This window comes from Tupaia chinensis, unplaced genomic scaffold, assembly GCF_000334495.1.
Source record: "Tupaia chinensis unplaced genomic scaffold, TupChi_1.0 Scaffold000612_1, whole genome shotgun sequence".
Taxonomy (NCBI): domain Eukaryota; kingdom Metazoa; phylum Chordata; class Mammalia; order Scandentia; family Tupaiidae; genus Tupaia; species Tupaia belangeri.
In genome coordinates, this window is record NW_006160131.1 from 1,630,847 (window position 1) to 1,642,344 (window position 11,498).

General features: G+C 45.3%; 1 protein-coding gene across 1 annotated transcript in view; it reads right to left on the reverse strand.

Moving 5' to 3' along the window:
• FAF2 (Fas associated factor family member 2) overlaps positions 1–11,498 on the reverse strand; it is a gene marked incomplete in the record, with an annotated part of 50,243 nt that overhangs the window by 8,338 nt on the left and 30,407 nt on the right. The window contains 5 exon segments of the mRNA XM_027775934.1: positions 2,569–2,746; positions 4,501–4,592; positions 4,678–4,763; positions 6,355–6,493; positions 9,717–9,793. Of these exon segments, the coding sequence (XP_027631735.1) occupies positions 2,569–2,746; positions 4,501–4,592; positions 4,678–4,763; positions 6,355–6,493; positions 9,717–9,793 (572 nt within the window).

The window sequence follows — 11,498 nt, forward strand, 5'->3', positions numbered from 1 at the left end:
GCCCCTTCCGCTCCCTCTCTTCCCGTTTCCTCCTTTCTTTTTCCTGGTCGGCTCTGAGAGAGGCCAAGTAGGCCTCGTCCTGCTGCTGTCTCAGCACCTGGGTCTGGTTTCTTTCTTCCCTGTGGACACATCAAACGTGTAGACAAAAATCAGGAATCTCACAAAGCTCTGTTTTCTTACATTGAAAGAAATAGGGTGGGGTGGTGGCTGTGGGTAACCTTGGCACAAAGACCTTGACTGATATTTCCACAGGGGTTCCCAAAGCAGACCATGGCAGGACCTGAATAAACCATCTCTCTTCTCAGTTTAATTTGGCAGAAAAAGAAATGATAGGTGGTCCTGCCCCTTGTAACTTTTTTTAAAAAGATTTTTTTGCCATAGGATGCACTACCTGCCAGCCCCCCAATTTTTCCAATTAAAACAAAAGTAACAGACTATCATTGTTAAGAAGTGACCATTAACTTTGTATTTTTTAAAAGAAATATTTAATATTATTTATCATTATCATTATTTTTTAATTTGCTACAGGGCACATGTGCTCACCAGAGAGAGAGAGGGAAAGTGAGAAAGCAAGCCGCCGGGTACAGGACTTGAACCACCATAGGCCACATGGGAGTCCAGCACCTTAACTACCCTGCCATCTCCTGCCGGCCCGTTAACTCCATGTTTTAAAAGTAAACGCCTTTTGCTCACTGCATCTTTATACTTACCTTTATACATATGCCTTTATAAGATCAAAAGCTACATGTTCATGCACATCATAGAAGACAAATGTAAAAACGTATCATTCTATATAGCTCCACTAATCGAAGACGACATACTAACACTGGTATATTTCCTATTTCCTCTCTTATGAAGATCTGTTTTGTGTGTGTGTTTTTTTTTTTTGCTATAGAGCGTGTGCGCTCACTAGAAAGAGAGACAGACAGAAAGCGAGAAATCACCCCCGGGGGGATGGCCACACCGCAATCCCTTCTCCTTCATTCTCCTCTTGGGATCTTGGGCACGCACGCACACACGCCCAATGTGAGTTTAAGCCACCAGGTCTGGGAGTCAAACCATGGTCGACTACATGGGAGTCCAGCGACATAGCCATTACGCCAACTGCTGGTCCCGAAGATTTGTTTTCTTTTAGCAAGAAAAATGTTTAGTTAATTAAAACAACTGAATAAATAAAACACTATTTTGCACTTTGTTTAAAATCTAAAATAGGAGCCAGCAGGTGGCGTGGTGGTTAAGGTGCTGGACTCCCACTTGGATGACCACTGTTCAAATTCCAGACATCTGGCAGCTTATTTTCTCACTTACTGCCTCTCTCTCTCCATCTCTCTCTGGTAGGCACATGTGCCCTACAGCAAATTAAAATAATAATAATAAATAATTTAAAAAATAATGTTTAACGATAAGGAGAAATGCTGTGATATATTATTGCATAAACAATAGTATTACTCTGGTGTTAGCAGGTGGCATGGTGGTTAAGACACTGGATTCTCACATGGCAGACAGCAGTTCAAGTTTTGGACCTAGCAGCTTGCTTTCTCACTTTTCCTTTCTCTATCTCTCTGGTCAAATAAAAATAAAAATAATAATAATATATAATCTGATATGTAAGAAGTCTTTTGAAAAATAGTATTACTCCAATTTTTCAAAAAAAGTATATATACATGTATATAGGAATGTATGTGTCTATAAAATTAAAAGGAAATATAATGTAATGTTAGAAGTAGTGATGGGGTGCCAGCAGATGGCATAATAGCTATGTCACTGGACTCCAATGTAGTCGACTGCAGTTCAAGTCCCAGACCTGGCTGCTTAAAATTCACGCCAGGCATGGTGTGCGTGCATGCCCAAAATCCCAAAGGGAGAATGGAGGATTAGGGACTGTGGCATAACCATCTCCTCTGGGGGCAGATTTTTCTCTTTGTCTCTCCAGCAAGCTCATGTACCCAATAGCAAAAATCTCTCTTAAAAAAAAAAAAGTAGTGATAGGATTTTAAGTAATATTTGGTTTCTTCTTTTGCTGATCTATGCTTTTCTGTAATTTCTGTGTGTAAATTATACAACAGGGGGAGAAGCTATAACCATTCCACATTTAAGTTCTATTGCGCTCAGTTATTCTAAATGAACAATACACAAACTTGAACATGGAGCCCTGCCTTTATCTACTTAATGTGATTTTATCTATTTCTTCCATGGGTGGAGAGACAGAGACAGTACCCCACGAGGTCTGGCTGCCACAACCTACCTCCAGCTAGCCCCAGAGCACAGGAACACCTGTACCCTAGTCAACTCGAGGAGGTCTCTGGGTGTGAACCAGGAACCTTTCCACATGGGTCGGCCTCAGAGAGCGTCATGCTTTACCACTGCACTGTCTGTCCCGGCCCTGTCTATGCTGTGAATCCTTTCTCTAAGAACAGATGAACTAATACGACATAAACACTTTGACACTAAATGGGCAAGACTCTGAAAGGTACCTCAGACAGGGAAAAGTCAGGATTTGTGGAGCCCTGGGTCAGCCCGTCACAATTACAGTGGGTGTCCTCATTCCAGAAAGGAACTCCCACGTACCTTTCCAGGCGCTCTGACACCAGGTAAGTCTGGTTTGCATCCATGATAAATGTCAGTTGATTAATGAGGTCATCAGGTTGAATGAGGCCTTCAAGCCGTCCCACCACAGTCATCCTGCGATCCTTCAGCATAATCATGGCCAGGAATGGGTAAGTGTTCTCTCGTAAAGCCTGTGAGACTAACAGAAAGACCCCATAGATCAAGGACAGGACTTGGAATGAAACGGTTCAACACTTGGACTTTCCACAAAGAGCGAGAGAGAACCGCATCAACCCGCGTCCAGAAACAAGACAGGTGTGATTTGCTCTGCGTTTCCTCTGAAGTTTCTTTCCATGTGGTTACATAGTTGTGTCCCTATCCCTAGGTGCTTGATTAGAATAAGAAGGTTTTTCTGGTGGAAGTGTGGTTGAGAGGATGCTGGGGAAGGCTGCAGAGTCCAAGCATAATATCTAGTTGATGGCAGGAAAAAGAGCTACGATGACCCTCGCCACAGCTGAGTACCGTCTCTCCTCGTGTGAAGAGTCGAGCCCACAGGGACAGGTTGAGGTCTCTGCCTGACGCTCTTGTCATGAGCTTTACCACCATCCTCCTCTGTCTTTTCTTCTTGCCTAACCTCTGCCTTATCCCCTTTTCCATGTTTTTCATCCACCTTAAAAAAGGCTAACATTTCTGTTCCAAACAAGTTTGGAAGAAATGGTCTTCAATTAATCAAGTTTCGACCATCACAGAGTTTTGTTTTCTTATGGTAAAGGATAAAAATATCCTTAGTCTCCTGTTCACATCCACCCCACTCCCTAGCCATATCAGAATGGCAAAAAGCCCATTACAGGAACTACCAGATATTTAAAAACTATTACGAATCATGACTCTGGAACCAGCAGATGGTGTAATGGTTGTGTCTCTAGACTTCCATGTAGTTCACTGCGGTTCAAGTCTCAGACCCGGCAGCTTAAAACTAACACTGGGCACGTGTGCATACATGCCCAAACTCCCGAGAATGGAGAAGTGACATGGTGTGGCCATCCCCCAGGAGATGATTTTTCGCTATTTCTCTCTCTCTGTCCCCAGTGAGTACATGGGCCCTACAGTAGAAAAAAGTCCTTCCACCCCAAAAAAGGGATCAGGACTCTGATTTCGGAACACGGGCTGCATCTTTGGTCCTCAAGATCTGGCACGGTGCTTGCAGACATCAAAGGTTACTGGGCAGAAGCAGCTTCACTATGACGGTATTTTTCTTCATGGGATTCCTCCATATCTTGTAGTGCCTTTTAAAAGTACTTATTTCTAATCTCTAGCTGAGAGTTACGGTTAGAAAAGATCCAAACTTTCTGAATCCGTTATTAGTACATGAGGTATTCAGACAACAAAAATACTGGGCAGGAAACTCTGTTAAATACTGATGAAGAGATTAAGCCACTGGATCCCATGTGGTCAACTACCTGGTTCAAGTCCCAGACCCAGTGGCTTGAAAAACACACCAGGTCCATGTCTGTGTGTGTCACAAATCATAAGAGAATGAAAGAGAAAGGACTGCGGTGTGGCCAGCCTCTCCTGGGGATAATTTCTCACTTTCCCTCTCTCTCTGGCAAGATCACATGCCCTATGCCAAAAAACTAAAAGATTAAAGGCAAGATCCCAGCCAGGACTGCGCTAAAATAGGCTCTGCAATGGTTACTGGATGAGTCCAAGCATCTGACAGACTGGACATTGTTCCGTGACGACTGACTGGTGTCTCTAAGCCTGCTCCTAAACCCTAAGTGCTGTTAATGTAGCTCCCAGTTCTCGGGACTGCTGAAGAGAACGCCACGGGATCACACAGCAACAGCCCTGGGGTGTGTCTGCCGCAGCCCAGTCATGTCATGAATGGCAGGTGTGTCTTTCCACACCGTCCAGCGCGCTTCAATCTAGATGCAGCAGAAGAACACAACATACCTCTGTATCCTTCAGGTCTATTTGTAGAGCACGCCCAGAAGAGCATCCTAGTGTTTATTAGAGAAATAACTTCGGGTGCACAGAGGGTGTTGCTGCAGAAAAGGATGAAAAGAACATGAGGACAATGTGCTGACTATAAACTGTCAGGAAAGACAGGGAAGATGCCGACCCACTCACCGACAGAACTCGTCAGAGTCTTGGTGATCATCCCCGTGAAGATAAACCAAAAGAAAGCGAAGTTCCCGCTTGGCGTCATTCAGTGCCTGTGAGAAACGAAGATCGCTGATCATTATGAAGTCTGTGCCTCAAGCTTCTAATTAGACCAAGGGCCCTAAAAGACATAGCTATGTATTTAGAAACAGAGAAATAAAGGGAAAAAGTGAGCAACAAACAAAAAAAATTCCCGGGCGCCTGCCTTCATGTTCATACCCCTGCCATTTTTCTCCCTCTAGAAAGCCCATGCTAATAAGCGTTGATAAAAAGGTTTTAGTGTTGTTAGGCTTTACGCTCTATCAGGCACACGAGAGTACACAGGCTGACAATTACAGGTCCCAACAAATCATGGAAGACGTAGCTGCTCCACGCCTAAAGGAAGTTTAAAACAGGAGACTCTGGCCGCGTGGAAAGGAGGGTGAGAATCCTGCCGCTTCACAGCTGCAACCGCCTTGTCCATAAAACCACTGTGAAGACCAGCTTGACCCCAGGCCACAGACTAGGCAGGAACGAGGGACTGTGGCGCTCAAAGGCATTCTATAGAACGGTTTAAAACGTCTTCAAAGACAAGGCTAGTGTCCAAGACACCTGTGCATGCTTTCGCACGTTCAAGCTCCCGAGCGGCCAACAGTGGCCGATCCCCAGGATATGGCAGAGGTCTGAGAGGGCATCGAACTCCTCTCTGCGTCTCTAGCAGTAAGCACAGTGCCTGGCACATAGGGTGCTTAACGTGTGCTGAGTGAGGGGAGGGCGATCGGCAAGGAGACTGTGAACAGAAGCAGAGGTGGGAAAATTGAAGCATGAAGCGAGGGGATAGCACTTTTGCTCTTTCCAGACAGACTCAGTCACCCTGGAAGCTGTCAGGCAGAACCACCCTTTGCCTATGCTCACAGTGTTAGTTCTCTAATTTTCTCTCACTAACTAAAGATACATCTACACTCACAGAACTCTCATTTTCTGTCCTCTAAGAGGAGACAGTCAAAGGTCTATGTGGCTATGTTGAATGAGATATGCCACCATCAGTCTAGGGTCTATGCCCCTCTTCAATTCTGTGAAGGATCAAAGAAGATTTAGGCTTTGCCTTCAAGGGGCTTACAATCTGGTAAAAGTTACGACATGAACATAAATAATGATAGATAATACTGTATAAGGAAGAATGTGAAACTGTTATAAACTAAAACAAGCTATGGACAAACAAAAGGAAAGACTCCTATTTGAGGTTGCTAGGCAGGCAGGACAGGACACTACAATCAGGAATGGCTGAAGGAGGGAATGACGTGAGCTGGCTGAAGGAGGGGAAAGAGCCCAACAAGCTAAAGGTGAGGCAGGCATTCCAGGTGGGGCCAGCAAAGCACAGGTGCGGGGTGGGCGTGCAGCGTGTTCAGGGAACGGTGTAGTGGGAACCTAGGGTGTAGTCCAACAAGTTATGCAGAAAAGACCTCAAAAAAAGGATGGGATTGGATCAAGGACAGCCCAGCTAAAAAGCTTTTGCTTTGCTTTATCTTGCTTGTTTTTTCCTGTAAGCAATGACAAGCTGTCAGGTTCGGAGGGAAAAAATGACGCAATCAGTGCTGGGCTACGCTTTCCTCTGAGGACAGGATCTACCAGTCAGTTGGCATCTATGTGGTGTGTGGCACTGACCTGGCTGTACGTTCCCTGGTAGAAGACAGGGTGTGCCCTCCCATATTTCTCTTCAAAAGAGTGCATAAATGAAACAATGTCCCCAACGGGGTCAGTGACCCGGCTGCGAGGGTCAGGCCGTATAAAGCGAAGAGCAAACCTGGGGAGGAAGGAATAAATATCACATGAATCCAGCTTACTGTTGTGCACACGGGGTGGGCCAGCGTGCGCAGAGTCCTAATTCTGAGCCAGCGGCATGGCAGGAAAGGGTGGGGACGGCCTGTGAGTGGACCACCAAACTGACAACGAGCAGGCCTCAAATGCTACAAAGCAGCAAGTGTCGTTCCACTGCCTGTGCAGACCACAAACCACTAAAGTATCAGTTCCACCACTGGCCTAATAAACACGGCGTGTTCTCTGCAGGAAACTTAGGGCTAAAAGGGCTGGAGAAGGGAGACACAGTATCCAGAAAGATGATGGGACATGCTGCCCCAACTCTCCAGAGCAGAACAGTGCTGTCCAATACAAGTGTCACCAGCTGCATGTGGCTAGTTTGTGTTTAGATTTATTGACTACAACTAAAATCCCGTTTCTCACCACACCAGCTGCATTCCGCAGCCCGGCAGTCACAGGCAGTTCCTGCCTTCCAGACTGAACACTCCACCTCACAGGAAGCCCCGCTGGGAGACTGCTCTAGAATGGGGTCTAGGTGGGGTCTCTTTCTGGATGTTCTACTTGCCTTTCCCCCTTTCTGTTGCTGTCCTGAGAGTTGAATATCTACTTCATACTTCTAAGCTATTCAAATTATGGACAAAAACGTAAAACCTGAATTTGCAGTCCTGGTCTACTTGCTCTTCGAGGAACAAGTACATTTTGCTTGCTGATTTATGAGCTGATGGCAGCCATGGAGGAAGTTATAAAGCTGATTCAGAGGACACTGGCAGATGTGGAGCACGGGCAGCTGCTGTGGAGCTAGGGAGGCGCCTGTTCCCTGACGGCACCGCGGTCTTCCTGAGGAGCCCATCGTCTCCTATCTGCAGAGATCATTTACCTACCCTCTGGGTCTCCACAGAGGGCAGCAGGTAGAGGCCAATGTGCTCCTTAACATCAAACACACTGCTTACCGATACAGCTGTGTTAAAATTAGTAACACATGCCATGCATATTTTCCCAGAGGAAAGCAAACAATATTCATTTACTTGAAAATTTTTCAGCACAGAAAAGGTGACTAACCTATGACACTCCTTACCAGATCCTAAGCCAGTTTCTATTCCCTTGACACATCCCCAGGTATGTACAATTCTACTTGGTATTCTGAGTAACCAAATCAAATTTGTTGACACCAACATTGCAGAATAAATTAAAGATGCAAAATGTAAGAAGTTGCATATGTGGGGGCCAGCCAGTGGTGGGTGGTTGGGGTGCTAGATCCCACATGGCCCACCAGGGTTCAAGTCCCAGACCTGCTAGTCTGAAAAATCATGCTGGGTGCGTGTGCATGTATGCTCAAAATGCTAAGAGGAGAGTGGAGAAGGGATTGAAGCATGGCTATCCTCCCTGAGGGGGGTGATTTCTTTTTTTTTTTTTGAGCGGTTTTTGCTATAGGGTGTGTGTGCTCGCCAGCCAGCCAGAGACAGACAGAGAGACAGAAAGTGAGAAATCACCCCCAAGGGGAATGGCCACGCCACCATCCCTTCCCCTCCCCTCCATCCTCCCCTCGGGATCTTGGGCACGTACGCACACGCGCCTGGCCTGAATTTAAGCCACCGGGTCCAGGAAGCAAACCGCGATCGACTACATGGGAGTCCATCGACATAGCCATTATGCTAACTGCTGGTCCCGTTACGGGGATGATTTCTCATTTTCCCTCTTCCTCTCTCTCTGGCAAGTGTATATACCTTTTAGCAAAAACTAAACCAAAAAGAAGTTGCGTTATGTGGAAAAGTGACTAGAGAGCCTTCAGAAGATTGGTATTTTGACTGTTCTCTACTAAGTATTCTAGGATCATCTCTTTTAAAAAGACTTTAATTTTTTTGTCATTACGATATATTCCCACAACCCACACAATTTAGGACAACTGGTTAGAAAGATGTCAATTCTCTTCATTACAATTTTTTTTTTTTTTCACTATAGGGCGCGTGTGCTTCCCGGACAGACAGAGAGAGACATAGAGACAGAAAGCGAGAAATCACCCCCAGGGGGGATGGTCACACTGCAATCCCTTCTCCTCCATTCTCCTCTTGGGATCTTGGGCACGCACACACACACGCCCAGTGTGAGTTTTAAGCCACCGGGTCCAGGATGCGAACCGCGGTCGACTACGTGGGAGTCCAGCGACATAGCCATTACACTAACTGCTGGTTCTCTCTTCATTAGGATTTTGAAGTTGATCACTTGGCCATCCCTGAATAAAACAGGGATGGCAAGAGTACCGGGCAATTACTTGGTGACCATGAAAAACTTTGTCAAAGCAAGAAAGCCACTGAATAGCCAGTTTTATAAAACAACAAGAGGCTAAGACAAAAGGTATTATCTGGTCTTGGTACCTCTGCAGTTGCGGGGCCCTCCCCTCTGTCTCTGCCCCCTGGAGCAGGTCAAAGGCTGTCCCATATTTGGAGGGAAGTCAAGGCAGCCCGGCACTGAAGGCCCAGATCCCGCTCCTGCTCGGCCTGCCTGAGTCACACTGCAGCTCCCCACACGGGTTAGTGAGGCTCTGGATGCCCCAATCTGATGTGCCAGGAAACAGGCCCCACTCAACATTTTCTAGCCTCGGGCCCTGCTGCTTCCAACGGTGAACTTTTAAAAAGATGTGTGAAGGAAGTGAGAAAGGTGAAGGTGCGAAGCCAGTGGGTGTATGTATGAGAGTCGCAGTGTGAGCAGCCCAGGAGCTGCTGGGGCCCAGTGAAATGTAGATGTCTAGAGAGGTAGAACTACGGTGGGAGAAACCGACGGCAGAGCACAATCTCAGGGCAAGAGAATCTGTTGGGATTACAGTAGTCAGATGGAGGAGAAGTGGCTCAGGGTAAAGTTCTCAGGAGTGTGGCACTATGAGGTAATGGTTAGAAAGGAAAAGGCATGGAGATTAACCAGGGAATGTACAGGTGACAAACATGGGGGGAGGGGAGACCAATCAATGTAGGGAGATTCCTGCAAACGATAGGCAAGCTAACTTAAAACAATTCTGCTTCTTAACAATGCTGCTATGCTTGAACAATCTAAAATTTTTTTATACTACATTAAAACACAGTTCAGAAAGAATATGCAATCTGATGACAAACTGGCATGTCAAAATTGGTACAGTTTAAACCATATTCTGGTCTAAGTTTCAGCTCCCAAATCTACCCTTCTGCTACTAAAGCAAAAGTACAAAGGTATATACATACCTAAATATATCGAGTATTGTGTAATAGGTAAACCGGAATGGAAGCATTATCAAGTAATAACCCCATCCAAGCAGCCCCTGAAATTCCAAAAATAAAGTTAGAGATCATTCTTTCAACCTGTAATACTTTACGAAATAGCTACTTCAGATTTTTACATTCTTTTGCATTCTTTCACATGATTTCTCCCTCTAAAACACAGCTCACTTTCCCAAGCCACCTCGTCATCTTTTTTACACCACTGCCTTTGATCTCGTTTTACTTAATACTGTTATTTTTCTTTTTTCACATAATGTGCATTTTCAATTTGCCTTAATACATTTTCTGTAGCTAAATTAGTTGTCATATTAAACTGCAAATTCAACTCCCCAAATGATATTCACTCTTTTCTTTTGAGATTTATACATAAAAATAGAGTATATCAACCCCCCAAGAGCAACAGCCACAGTTATGCCTTGAACATCTGTACAGAGATGCTAACTCTATGAACAATAAGTCCCCACATAGCTCCTAATCTTTTTTTTAAAGAATTATTTATTTAATTTTATTTATTGATTCATCTATTTTAGTTTAACCAAAGAGAGACACAGAGAGAAAGGGAAAGTGAGAAAGCAAGCCACCAGGTCTGGGGCTCGAACTGCTGATGGCCACGTGGGAGTGTCCAATGCCCTAACCACCACACCACCTGCTGGCCCCAGCTCCTAATCTTAGTAACAATGTTAACTACTAATAATATTATCACTACTGTTATTAATAGTTACTTTTCAAATGGGGTCTTGCTCTGTTGCAGTCCTCCTCCTCAGCCTCCTGAGTAGCTGAGAGTACAGGTGGAACCATCACTCTCAGCTTTGTGGGTGGGCTGAGAGCTGACCCTGGGCCTTCCAGTGGCCTCAGCCTGCCAAGAAGCAGTATGCTCTTCTGCAACAGGGTCTGTCGTTAATTACTGACCAGCCCACAGCTTGTGAGGTATCTCTGAGACACATCTCACAGGGCTAACCTGAAACCCTTTCATGTCCATGGTCAGGGGTTCTTAAGCCCCATGACTGACATTAGGGTTCCAAACACTGAGGTGAGCCCAAAGCAAGCTGTGGAAACACTGGGCACATGACTCTTTCTTGAACCACGTAGTTGCTCTAGGAACCTGTGTTCCTCTACTTTAGAGATACCCCAAAATGACGGCATAGAAGTTCTTAGTCTAAGTATACTGTTTTTAAAAACAAGCACTCCGCCAAAAGGTGTGACGATGGACTGAATTCTGACTGCTACAAGGTTAAGCGGAGTGCCTTCCTAGGATTCAAAATCCAAAGAGTGAGTGTAACCCCAAGGTAAGAAAAAGGAACTCTAAGAAATTTTTTGAGTTCACTGTTAGAGCCAGCAGGTGGCAGAGTGGTTAAAGCATGGGGCTCCCACATGATGGACCACAGTTTGAGTCCCAGATCCAGAGGCTTGAAAATCAAAAAGGGCACGTGTGCATGCTCAAAATCCTGAGAGGAGAATGAAGGGACTGCAGCGCGGCCATCCCTGCAGGGCATGGTTTCTCACTTTTTCTCTCTCTTTTTCAGTATCTCCAGCAAGCACATGTGCCCTATAGCAAAAACATAAAAAAAATTAAAAAAAAAAAAAAAAAAAAAAAAGAAAGAAAGAAAAAAGAGTTCACTGTTCTCAGTACCACACATCTGACTTCCTTAACCCGACTGTGAGAAATTAAATTTAAAATGGGAAGACTGGCTCCTTATTCACCCCTGGATCACCAACAGCAAAATATTAGGTTACCGGGGGTTAAAC